The 13,905-nt window shown below is 39.5% G+C and overlaps 1 protein-coding gene across 1 annotated transcript in view; it reads right to left on the bottom strand.

Moving 5' to 3' along the window:
* GALNT12 (polypeptide N-acetylgalactosaminyltransferase 12) overlaps positions 1 to 13,905 on the bottom strand; it is a 45,656-nt gene that overhangs the window by 2,775 nt on the left and 28,976 nt on the right. Inside the window, exons 7-9 of the mRNA XM_079301096.1 lie at positions 13,623 to 13,754; positions 6,666 to 6,779; positions 366 to 521 (exon numbers count right to left, since the gene is read on the bottom strand). Of these exons, the coding sequence (XP_079157222.1) occupies positions 366 to 521; positions 6,666 to 6,779; positions 13,623 to 13,754 (402 nt within the window). The remainder of the gene's footprint in view (positions 1 to 365; positions 522 to 6,665; positions 6,780 to 13,622; positions 13,755 to 13,905) is intronic.

The raw sequence follows: 13,905 nt of genomic DNA, 5'->3' as shown, positions 1-13,905 counted from the left end.
GGGAAATAAGTCAATGAAAGGAGAGCAGAAGTGAACCAGCAGAAGTGGCTGGGGAAGGGTTCTATTGAAGCACCTCAGTCTCAGAAGACTGTAGGGGTGACATGCAAAATAGAATGTTCCCAACCTCCTTCATGTTAACAAGGGTGCTTTCCTTCCTCTCATCTTCCTGTTCTTTATGACAGGAATACTCTTTGCCTGCTACCCTCTTTCTGTGTTCAGATATTAAAACCCAAGATAGCCTATTTCTCCCAGAGACCTGTACCAGTGTTGTGGCACAAGTAACATAAAAAATTTTAAAAATTCAATAATTCTCCTTCTACCCACTCCCCAAAAAAACAAACCCAAACCCAAGAGGGCACACCTACCTCTCTGAAAATAAACTTCTGGTTTTCAGGAACACTGTGGGCATTTTCTTGGCACAAGTTCATGGTCAAGTAGTCAGTTCCTGAGTCGACTGCCGCGCAGACTTCCGGCTGCCGTGTGTTGTAACGTATTTCATTATGGGATGTGTACTCAAAAAAACTACAAACCCAAGAGAAGAAACAGAGGACAGCAGTCATTTCACATGTACCCAGAGAGTGTTTAAAAAGAAGCATATACTAAGAGACTATAATTAGGCTCATGAATAAAAGTTGTTGCTGTGAAGAGAAATTCTGCCAGAAATATTCAAGGGTCTTTAACTTCTACTGCTTACTATTTTACAGAAAATCAATCACATCACAGCACTGGTAGCACTAAAATTGCAGGAAATACTGAATAAATGTCCTAGCTTTCCAGCATTAAAGAATTTCCTAAATTAAACTGTAATATTTGACTTCCACATTCAAGGCCCCCTTAAAAATAGGATGGAAAAAAGTTTCTGGCCTGACATTATGCCTTCTTAATTCAGTCATCACAAAGTAATATTACTTTTAACTAAGGAGTTGCTCATTGCATAGTTGAAATGCAGTTTGATCTAGGTTCATTTCCAGTTGTAATGGTCATTTCCAGTACTAAGGATGCAGGGTGATGAGCATTTTGTTCTATAAAGTTTGAAGATATTATTTGAAGCAATTTGAAGCAGTTACAGCTGCTTTTGAACATAAAAACAACTTCCTTAAAGACAATTTACTCTCTTTGCTTGTTGTGAGATATTCTACAGAAGTGTTATGAACATGCTCTCAAACTCCTGGCTTCAGGAATTGAAGAGGCAGTTATGGCTGAAGACTTCCTTAAAATTTTATACTTATCATGGACATTTGCCAACTTTTGGACTTCATTAAAGAGTGGCAGAGTTTGAGAGCTGTTTGTATCTAGCAAGCTTTTTAAATAATTTAGATGACTATAGTGCACGAATGTGTGTTTAGATCTGATTTAGATTATATTCAATAAAGTAGTAGAGAGTTTTATAAACATCAGAAAATTGCTTATTACCCATAGTACAGCTGCATTAGCAGAGATGAGGGAGAGAAGGAATCCTCTTTTGTTTAGTTTTCCCCCCCTGGAGACTGTAAAGTTTTGTGAAGGGGGCTGTACATACATCAGAAATGTATATACTTGAACTTTACACAAAAACATCCTTAACAACCAACCAGGCTAATAACCTTGAATGAGGAGTTGGAAATGGAGTTTCAGTATAAACAAGACTGTGCGATTACAGAATCTGCAGCCATCCATTTCCAAGTGTAAGAGCTCTGATCTAGACTACACTGATAATGGTTGTTTCATGAAATCTGCCCCTCCTGTTACCATAATCAGGAATTTCTCTGTCAAGGTGGCCATCACAGCCATACACTGACCAATGCTGCCCACTGCATCACCCTGTGGATCCTCATGGTTTTTCTTTTCTGTCAATGATGCAAGTGACTAACCCACACCCCCCACCAGAATTCATCTGTTTGCCACCATTCATTTGTGGTAAGCCACAAAGGAAAATTAATATTTTGAGAAAGCAACATCAGGTTTGAAGTCTCCCTGCAGACATAAAACCCCAGAGACCAGGATTTTCCCTTGAACCTATTGCTAAGATCTGCTCCTACAATGTAGGTTGCACTACCTCTGTATTTGCCTTATGAAAAAAATCTCATCAACAACAAAAGTAAATTGTGTGAATATTGGTCCTATTTTTTTTTTTAATTATTATTTATCCTAATAGGCATATCCCTGGCCTTTAGGCTTTATCTCCAGGTTCAGTATCTGACTGACACATGAAAAATGCACCACTTTGGGCACCACAGTGAGATACAGGGACGTGCATTTTAATCCTATGGCTTGTGAATAAAGAAAAAGCCTCAGTTCTGCTCAGTTGTGTGTGGATGGACACTTTTCACAGCTGCCACTTTCACAAAGCCATATTTAGAGCCTTGCTCATTAGGGGACTTATTAGATATAATAACTCTTTAGCAATTTGTATTGTAAGTGAAAGCCTGCAAGCTGCTGACTGTACCAGATGCATGGTAAATGGAGCAGCTACTAGATCAGAGCACTTCTTACTACTGATATCTTTGCTGCATGGTCTCTCAAGGACTTGCACCAGATTCTGAAGAAGAATAAGTAAAATGAACAAGTAAAATGGTTAATTTCTGGATAATTTTAAGGAATGGGGTTATAATACCAGCAACCAAGCACTCCTGCCTTGTTGCCCAACGAACATAATACAGTTCATTACCCCACTCTTGCTTCAAAATGAATAAATACTTAAGGCTTTGGGCCTTTCCAAGCTCTGGTAATACAGGAAATAAATATCTTCTTCCTGAAAAGGTACAATGTTTTTTAGTTCTCTTTTCTTGCATTTTGTCAGCAGAAAGAAAGCATTTTCAAACTAATCCATGGCCCAATAACTAGTAGCCTGACTGCATTTCTTTCCTTCTGAGAATCAGTAGATTCCCTTAAGTGCTGTTGGGAAACTCAATGAAGCCTTTTTCCCAGTGTCTTTGGCTTCTGGACAAACTACAGGATATGCCTCAGCTGCATCAGTGTCTCTCTGGTACTGGGGCCAGCAGCAGATTTTGGCTACCTCACTGGACCCTGAAACACGCTTATCTTTCTCTATGCCGTGCTACTACTGTTTTGAATGCAGCAAAAAGTTTGCACTTGATGGGTAGAACCAGCAGAGAGGTTATCAGGTCTGATACTCTTTTTTCCTAAAAACCCAAGGGCTTTTGCTAATTTCTTTGTTTCCCTGTCTCTATTTATGTCAAATGTTATCAGCTGCAAATGGGGATTCTGGAAAGAACACTCTCAGTCAGTGTTTTCCCATCCTCTTATCACATCAGGTTGATTTCTTGCCATCACATATTGGTGCCCTCTATGCTGCTTCCCAGCCATACCCAGAAGGGCAAAGGGCTGTACTGGTGTTTAATTTCAAAGCCTTTCATTCTCATCTCTGGGGCAGACACTCCCACTAAACATAAGCAGCCTGAGGTGCAAGCAATCGGTAGCCAGTGTTTTGTGTATTTTCTGCCTCTTCCATACACATTCAGCTCTTAACACTGCAATGTTATTCTCACCTCCTTGTGATAGTGAATATACTAATTTAAAAAAAACTCCAGTTAGTTTTCTTATGCTTACACAAAAGGAGTAAAGGAAACCCTCTCAATTAGACCATGAACTCAAGGAAGAACAGCAACATATTACCAGCAACTTTAGTTTTCTGAGAGTGGTTTTATTCACTGAGATGTAAAACTGAACTTATAGCTCTCTCCTCTCAGCACAGTGCACACTGATGTACAGGTCACTAAGTGGAAATTTGTTTCCAGTGAAGAATTTCACAGTTGTCCCTACATAAAAAGCCACCTGCCTGTGGTGAGGACAGGGAACTAGAACAAAGCTTGGAACAAGGGTTTGTTGCTAAAGCTCTAGATAGGTAATGAATGGAGTGATGAGAACAAACTCAGGGAGAAAAGGCAGGAAGAATTTGGAATTAGCATGGCAGATTCCCTTCCAAGGGGCCAAAGAGAAGTTAAGGCTACCTGTTGTCAGTAAACATCTCTGAAACTCTGGTTGTTGACACTAGAGAATGACCAAACCTTGCCACAATATTTCATCAGCAGACAGCAATGGATGTAAACATGGAAGACTTTGACTGTTTTGATGCTCAAAGTGTCACTTACCAAGGAATTTGCACCACAAGAAACATGTTGCCTGCTACCTTTTCAGAATGACTGCCAAGAAGGTGGTGGGATGGAAAGAAACAGAGAAAAATGTCCTGCTGGTAGGTTTCACAGCTAATTGTGAGCCAGAAAAGGGAACTGCAAGTCCAGCAAACCCAACTTCATTTCCCATCTCACTTGTGTTTCTACTTCTTGTCTTATTTTAGCCTTCCTCTGTTCCCCCATCCACAACTCTTCTTGCCATCCACTTATTCTCTTGTGACAATCTATCCCCCTATTCACAGTCCCCTTTGCCAACTGGTATCTCGGCTCCCATATTTAATAATGTGGGCTCCCTGCCCCTTTCAAATTAAATGTTCTCCAATGACTCTGCTTGGTTCACTCCCTCTCCTACTCTGTCCTCTATCACACATGCCCTGCTCATCACCTGTTACTCAACCTCTGTCCCAAACTACTACTGCCCTTGGTCACATTGACCCTTTTTCCATGGCTCCTGCCATCCTTCCCATGCCTTTTTGCCCATTTCACTAATCTTGTTTTCCCCTTTTCCCATGTTTGGCCTTCCCTCCTCAGGCTCTGCAGTTCTCTTGAGTCATCTCATATTTTCCTTTATAGGTTTATACTCCATTGAGGTAGTTGCTCCATTTCCCCTTCCTCCTCCTGCTTGGGTGCCAGCAGAGGGAGCAGTTTGCAGTTCCAAGAGTGCTGCTGCTTTCAGCCTGGCCCGTGCTGCCACAGGCACAGGGATGCACCACCCCATCATCAGAAATGGAAAAGCATTAACACCCAGTGATGTGATATCTTGCAGTAAATTCAGTTATTCTCTTAGTGCTAGCTAAACAAAGGACAACTGTAAAAATGTCATCTCATGACGATTCACCTCTCAATTGTACATCTCTTTTGCTTCCACTATATCTTTATTCTTTCTTGGGAAAAGGGTAAAATTTAAGCTAACTCTTTTTGCTCAGAGAAATGCAAAAAAAAATGCAACCCCTCTCCTCTCTGTAATCTGCAATACAACAAAAAAGAAATGTAATTCTATATATGAAATGCTTCTTAATTTACAAAAGCAATCAATGTTAATTACAAGAAAGTGACTTGACTGGGTTATCTGATTACTAACTTCTATATAGATCTATAGAATATTCTTAACTTGGGCATGCATCTGAACTGAGGGAGTAAAAGGAATGAGGTGGGGCATAGGATAATTGGCATACACCTGTCAGTATTGAGATCCTTTGGCATTTGTGGTACAAAATTCTTATCCAGCCTTCCCCTTAAGGACAGAAATATTATGAAACTTAAGACATAAACCAGACATGAGCTAATAAATAATACTAAATAATATCTATAATACTTTAAGCAATAAGCTTGCTATCAGCAATAAACCAATTTCCTTTTAAGATCTGAGGTACATTGCTTTTTCCTTGTAAAGTGCAGTTGATATTAGAAGTTTTCTCCTCAATACAGACTTGTTTTACACTCCTCAAGCTTTTATGAGGTTTTTTTTGTTTTGTTTTGATTTTTTTTTTTTAAAGCAGAGTTCAGAATGATAGCAGATACACTGCTTAATTGGCACATCTCTGTATTCTTTCCAAAATTCATTTTTTCCTCTTCTCCTTTTTCCAAAAAATCCTAACTGAATGTTTGGATTAATTTCATTCAAAAAAGACCTAAACTGTCAAGCCACCCAAGCTGTCACAGGGCTATGCACAAGAGGTCTCACAAGACCTTTGGTACTCAGCACTGATGAGACCATATCTCCAGCACTGTGTTTGCTCTATTCTGGGTTAAAAGCCAAAAATCAAGATAGACAGGCAATTTCATACCCCACATCAAACACCAAACTTCAATTCTGGAAGGTGGTCACTCATAACTATGCAAAACAGGCATTCTAGCATGGCACAACACAGTGACCCACAATACTTTTTCCATGGCATTATGCAGAGAGGCTTATAGGCATCAAAACTAACCACTGCTGCACACAGTTTCAGTCAACAAGGAGAAAGAAAACAGAATTTTCAGCTTCAGAAGTTAAAAACAAGACAGCAAGAATTAAAGTCTTAAAGAATTGCTCTCCTGGACTGTGGAGGCCAAGCCCAGGAGGACATTTCTGTAGAAGGACAGGAAAAGATGTGGTCCAAAACCTCTTGGGTAGCTAGAAAGGCAGCACGGGCAAGAGACATGAGGACAGACAGGTGGAACTAGGTGAGGTTTCCAATGTTATTAAGGGCTTTAGAGGCACGGACAGACAAAAGATCAGAGGGGTTTTGGAGATGGGTGAGCACTATTGCTGCACTGATGTGCTATGAACCCCTGATAATGGGCTCTGTGGAAAGACATAATAAAGATATGCATGAGTTCCCTCGGCTGGGTGGACACATCATCAGAATGAATAAAATCCGATCTAAGATACATCAAAATAAAAAGCATTTAGTGCAAGAATCAAAACTTTAACTAAGATCATCTTACTGTGGGTTACACATTCTCAACCCTATTGCAATTACTCTACCATACTTCCCTACGTTACAATCATAAGTGTTAGTCAAAATGAAAAAAAACCATTATTCTTACCTGATTTTGTCCCATACCATGGCATGGGTAGAGTATCACCCTCTGTCCAGTTACTTGATGTTCATTTGTAGGGTTATAATCAAAGCAGAAGTTTTCCATTCCTCTATTCTTCAGCTAATCAAAACAAAATAATATTTTAAAATATTAGTCTAAAGTAAAGAAGATATTCTGTAGCCACTCTACATCCATCCTGCTGGGCTCTGAAATCCATCCCAAAGCTGATGCAAATCAACTGGAATAGATCAAAGGGATGCAATGGTAACACCTCTCAGACTTATGTGAAATTAAACTGGACCATCTTGACTTTGAGCACTGAAGCAGCCAGACACAATGGCTTCCCCTAGGAATGACATTGTGTTCCAACATATTTGCAAAGGGAGCGAGGAGAAATTATGAAAAACTGTGCTGAAACCCAACAAGCCAGCAACTCATGCAGAACAAAAGAGTCTGCCATGCCTTTTTCCCCCAGGATCTACTTGTTCAATTTTCTTATGAAAAGATGTCTACATACTTTTCTCAGTTTGTCAAATGGGAAATGTTAGGAGGATTTGTTCTCGAAAGGACTCCAGTACCCTCTTGAGGCAGAAGAAAAAGACAGATTTTAGGATCAGAAATCTTGAAAGTGGGCAAAATATATCTTTGGAAAGAGACACTAGGTGTGATATTAAATGCTCTTTACTCGTGCTGCTGATCTCTGACAGAAGAGGTAGATTAAATTTTAAAATATTAACTAAGCTAATTTTCAAAACAACAGGCTAGTTAACAAGGATTTGTGTTTAAGTATTCTGAAGGCAAAATTAGCTGACAATAAGCTAAACAATCACATTACAACCACTGATTCCTGGTATTAGCCACATAACAAAATTTGAAATTACACTGGCTTCTGTAAACAAGAAGCTGAATGCCCCTGTTACTGAGTGTAATTATATCACAGACAAAAAGAATAAGCAGAGTAAATCTCAGAAGAGTTAGTTCAGCAAGGTGCAATTTCACTGCTCTTCCCTAGTCATGATAATCGTATCCTGAGTTCTTAATGTGGAAAATGAGCAGACACATAGGGATTGCAGGAGGTAAAACTAAACAAACAAGGCAAATCCTGCAGGGCTTAAACCCACCACAGAGCAAACCACACAAGATGGAAAATTAAATACTTGTGTTCTATATATGTTTGCTTTGTCAACTTCTACTTTTAGTGCTACCCAACATCTTCTTTCCATTTCTTGGTGCTCATTTCCACATTAGGCCACTGCAACCTCCCTTGAACAGTCAAAAGAAAACATTTTGTTTACCTATTTTTTTTAGGAAGTAAGAATTACACTTAGAAAAACAGGAAAGAGAAGTGTCTTACACAGACTATTTTTAACACTGCCATGGAACTACATAAAACAAATGATGAGCTTCTCATGTTTCTACATTCTACATCAGGAAATATCAACTTGAAAGTCATAGCCACTTACAATGGTAATTTTATCTCTACAATTGTTATTATCAGCAGCTGTCTCCAGGACCAGAGGGTCTCCCATTAGTATGTTTAATAACATATGACTCTGCCTGACTGTCCATTGGCTCCAAGGGCAGCAAAGCCCTTATCCATGGTGCCCTTCCAGGCAACCCAATGAATTCACTAGTGCTCTTTGCCATCAGCCCCTAGCACATGCCCAAGTGTGAGCTCCCTTTTGGGAAATTTTAAATAATCTGCTCAAAAATGCCTTGCACCACCAGAACAACAGTAACTCTCCAATGCATGCTAGTGAATGCCCAAAAACACACAACAAAAGATGTGTAAAAGCTTACTAAACTTAAGCTTCAATTCAGATGGTTTGAAAATGAGGTTGTGCTCCAGGATGTTACCATTGATGTTCTCTCTTTTTTCTCTTTCATGCATAAATGCTTTTGATACATGCTGACATCGTCCTACATGTACAGGGTCCATACAGTTCACCTGGTTATTTTATTTTGTCAGACATTGGTAGACATGCTCACACTTCATCAGGAAACCCAACAGGTATTCAAGACCTAATTAGTGGGAAGAATATATTCCAAGATTTTAAATAACCTGATCTGAAATGACAGAAAAATTTGAAAATCTGATTGCAGTGCTATTTATTAAAAAAAAAAAGACAAACAAAAAAACACAAACTTGCCCTCTGTTCCAAGGCATAAAGAAGTATGAGGAAATTTGTGAAGTATTTTTCTCTTGTTAAATGAGAATATACAGTTTAGGTTTCTTTTATGTGCAAGAGCTCTATCAAAACAGTGACCATCCATTCATTTCTGAAGCTGTGTTTATTCCCACATCCACCATAAACAACTCATGCAATAAGAAGAAAATTTTCTCTGTGACTTACCTTAGTTCTTTTGCAGAATGCTGCATTAGAGAAACAGAAGCAAGAAAAAATGTTGATCACCTTGCTATTGAAACACACCATTCAGATCTAAAAAATGTACCCATGCAGGACTATTGGCTGTGGTTTTTACAGCATTTGCCTCCTATTGCTAGTGTCCTATTTGCTCCACATTGCTAGTGTCATTCTGCATGCCATTTAGTCACCACTGTTAGAAGGCTGAAATAGGTAGTAAACACCAGCTACTGAGATATTCACCATAGACCTTATTCCCTTACTGCTAGGAGATATTTAAATCTATTTTTTCCTAATATCTGGACACTAGCATATACACAATATAGGTGCCATTCTATGAGTAATTTTTAGTTTGGGCTTGCATTTTTTTAAGATAAAGTCCATTGTAAACAAACCATCAACAACAGATTTTTGACACTAAAACTTCATTATATTTGTTGATAAGTTCGGCCAATGGAGCACTGCCAACATTTTTCTGCATCCACAGAATAGATCAGAATCATCTTTATTCTGCCAGTGGCAGTGGTGCTGATCTATTAGTGATATGGACAGATGATACTGTGGGACACAGTAAAATATGAATTTGCAGCAAGCCAAACATCTTCATTAGTACTGATCATACATCAGTTTTCACCTCAAAGGTAATCTAAGTAGTCACAGGGAATGATTCTACTGAATTCTACTATGAATGCTATTTTTATATCACTTGTTAACTTCTTAAGGGCAATGATGAAAAGGGCATACAACACTGATTACTAAAATGCTCTGAAGGAAGGTGACACACTGCTCTTGGATTCATTGGCTCATCCCAGGAAGCCTAGATCTCCCTGGGAAGCTCAAAATCATATAAACATGTGGTTCAAACAATGGTGTGCTCACTACCAAAGACTTGAATTTCTTCCACTTCCTTTGAAAAAGCCTCCCCCTAGCTTTCAGAGGCTGCCCATCCAACCAAGAGGTGCATATCCTCCTGTGATGGGCATAAGGTCTCCAGGTCTAGTCAGTCCTAATCTTGGCTACCAATTCAACCTCAAGTGGCAGCTCTACAAATTGGATTATGAAGCAGTTTTAGAGGTATACCCTAGAGAAGGGATGCTGATCCCTCTGAGAACTTGGAGCACCAGTCATGGAATAATATCCTTGATTACATAATTTAAACCATGTAGCTCTCTTCTTCTGCCAGCCTGTCCATATATATCTTGTATTCTTTAGATAAATTAAATAATGGTCTCTTTCATGTTGCAGAAAAACAAAATTCTTCATAGTTTTAAAAGCATAGTTTAGAATCTTCCTTCCAATTTTTTTAAGATTATATCTGGTTTAAATTAAAATAAAATTATGACTGAACACTTGGAAATGAATATGAGATGGTCTTGGAGGAAAAAGGGGAAGGAAGCTGTCAAAAGAAAAAAAGTTTTTGATTTTCCAACTCATTCAGTCAGTGGCAGATGCCTTTACAGATAGAAGGCAGAAAGAGAGACCAGATAGAAAGTCACAACACCAGACATCTATCAGCTTAGGTGCTTTACATTCAGCTGAAAGAAATATCAGCTAGAAACTGAGAAGAACAGAGAAAAACTTGCCGTGTCAGAACATAGTATGGTTGCACTGCCAAGTGATCAAACTTATAGAAAATTAGAGTAAAATCCTGATCTTTGTGTTACTACTGTGTTTTGCCATCAATCTTGATGCCAAATTTAAAGCCAAATTCGTCAAATGACCATAATCTTTATCCTCAGATATGCACCTCAATGCCAGCCATACTTAATACATATCTTAGGAGAGAGAAGAGCCCTGACTACTCCCTTGCTTTGGAGCTGTGCCTTTCCACAGTCACCAACAGCATGAAACGATCACAGAGCTGCCCAGCTCCTCCACCTTCATCCAGCTGCACAATGCAGCGATGTCTCCACACCAACACTGAGCACACCAGCTGCCACAGAGCTCCTCCTACACACACCCACACCATCTCTTCCCAGGGGAGTCAGGGTTTGTAAGCTGACCAAATCTCTGCTGCCTGGGTGGGAAATCTGTGCAGAGCTGGGGCTCAAGTCTGGTTACAATTTCACACCTACTTACTGGTAGGTACTCTGCCCTGCTCAAGGATGGCCAAATCAGATGCTATGCCAGAAAAAGAGATATCAGTGTGCTACACAAGAGCCTAAAAGGTATTATCAGTCTTTCCAGAAGTGTTGACATATTATTTCAACCCACGAGTGCCTACCAGCTTGCTTCCTCCTGGCCCACCAAAGAAATTATTCAAGTCGGAAGTTCATGTCTCACAGAGTTCTAAAGCTGCATGAAGCCCAGGCAGAAGCAAGAAGATATTAATCTCCTTTATGGGTCTCAGGCAGTTTGCAGGAATGCAATCATATCTCAGGCAAAAAGGTTCATAATTCAGTATGTTTAAGTAAAGTTTTAGGCAGCTAACTTTTTAGACAACCAAGTGTAGCATGGATATTTTTATCTATGTATCAAGAAAAAAAATGCAGCTTAAGAGGCCGCTTGTTAGTGCACAGCGCTGAATGCTGCTCAATAATTCTTGCTATTCCATTTGAATAACACATGGCTGACTTATGGGTAATCTTAGAAATATTTTCAACTTCAGTTCAAAAGTAAAAAGGTTTTTAAGGGAGATAAAAAAACCCCATATTCCCTTGTATTCTCTTCGAACAATCAAATAACCTCACACTGAGCTGAGCTGTTATCAAAGCTGACACTTTTAAATACAGTATTTTTGTGAACCACAGAAGCACTACACAGCTAAGGCGGGAGTAAAGAACACCATCAGTGATTCATTGAAGCTAGCAGATGGGACTCAATATCCACAAATCAGCTGAATCAGTAGGTGTCGTTTCTGCACTCTCAGTTTCTCAGAGTACGACCATATTTCCATCACATTTTAAATTCTTTCTCCCCCCCAAAAATGGTGCATTCTCATTATGCTCACAACTAGATGACAGCATTTATGAATTGTTTTTAGAGAAATATATAGAGCACACCTAAATTATACTCTAGATACCTCAAACAGCTCTGAACAAGAGTTATTATTTCTAGGTACTGTCACCCCGTTGCCTGAGGATGACAATTAAATCATAAAAGAAACTGCACAAATACCTTCTCTTCCCCAGGAGGCTGAGGCACTATCACTGGCACCAGTCTAACCCTTTCTTTTGGAGGGAGAAACATAGAGGCAGAGGGAAGGATAAAATTCCTGAAATGTTCCTGGAAGGTAAGTCTTGTAATACCTTACTGCTTCAACTGTCTCAGACCTTGTCAGTAGCAATCCAGCACCAAAGAGCAAAAACTGAACCAATGTTGTACCAGGGTTTGTTCAAGGTACTGGATAAAGGTGGGCAATACCTTTTGAGGCAGTGATCACAGAGATACCACCTCTCCTGCAAGCTCCAAGACAAATGGAGAAGGATGGCAATTCTCCCAGAGGCTCCTAAGGGCTTTTCTGACAACTGCTGCCCTCCCTGTGGGAACTCCCACAGCTCTTCAGGGGAAATACAGCTTCCCAGGGGAAACCACAGCATTTCCACATGAGGATCTTTTTCATTCAACAAGTTACAAAGCTATCAGGGCAGACTGTGGGAAGACTTGGTTCCTGAATGTTTTGTTCGTCCACAGAGATCAGATTTTTTTTCCCCTTTCCTGAAGGAGATTCAGCAGAGGCTGAGTAACTGAAGGGGAGATGCCAGCAAGACAAGGGCTGGATGTGATGCAGCAGTGAGAGAATGCAGCTTAGCTGAATCTGCAGAGCAATTGAGTTACCAGCAAAAGAACTTTTAGGTCAATGTGGCATTTGGTAATCAGGAAGGTATTTGATACATTTTTGCCTGGTAGAAAGGTGCAGTTTTGCGTTCCTAACATCCAGCAGGTATCTGGTGATTTTTTCAGAGGAAATGGGTATTTGCTGCATCATCTCTGCCTTCATCCCTTCCAGATTGGATTACTGTAATGTGATATACACAGAGCTATAGTTTATATTTGTTTGTAAGCTGCAAAAAGTATAAAGAGCTGTCAACTCTTAAAAGAGAAGAGGATTCTGATATTGAACCCATTGCCAGTGCCCTTGCTGGTCTAAGGTGACCTCCAGATTAAAAATTAACATGTTGGTTTAATATACAGAATCCCCTATGATCTGAAAGCACTTAGCACCAACTCTATTTCCCATCATTCGAGCATCATATTTTTCATCAGATAAAATGTACGAACATATGTTTCAAAGCACACTCTTTTTCTTTCAATTCAACAAGTAAAATATAACATTTCGCTTTTCTTTTTATTTTTTTTTTTGTTATGCAATGTTTCAAGAAATAAAAACCTCATCCTTTCCTGCCTTAAACAGTCCCAAGATATCGCTTAGAATTCATGGCAACATCACCTGTTCTCCTACATTGTCACAGAACTCCTTCATAAACAGCATTCCCTTCAAGAAAGATTCTGATAGAAACCACATTTTAAAGCCTACCAATTTTAACTGAATTCTACCAAAATCCCAAACTGATTTAGGCACAAAAACACCTTCAGACTGACTCAGTAGGAGAGCTCAGAGAACTGCAAGCAGGCCCCCTTCTCAGCAGCCACATACCATTCCAAAGAAGCCTGGTCTGTCCTCGGGTACGTGAAGTTCTGGATACACGTTCTCCAAAAACCATTTGAAGTCCTTACATTTCAGCTTCTCCCGTAGAAGTCTCCTTTCTGTCACATCTCCATATGGTTCCTGGGGAAAAAAAAAAGAAGAAAAGAAAGAAGAAAATAAAAATTAAAAAAAATCTAGAACAGATGCTCTCTTTTAAATTATCTGTATACATTATTAGGAACCGTATGCTACAGTGATGACTAGGACTTCTAGCCAGGAAAAATCACCATGT

This window comes from Erithacus rubecula (assembly GCF_903797595.1).
Source record: "Erithacus rubecula genome assembly, chromosome: 3".
Classification (NCBI taxonomy): domain Eukaryota; kingdom Metazoa; phylum Chordata; class Aves; order Passeriformes; family Muscicapidae; genus Erithacus; species Erithacus rubecula.
The sequence above is the reverse complement of the archived record's forward strand: the minus strand, read 5'-3'. Positions and strand labels throughout refer to the sequence as shown.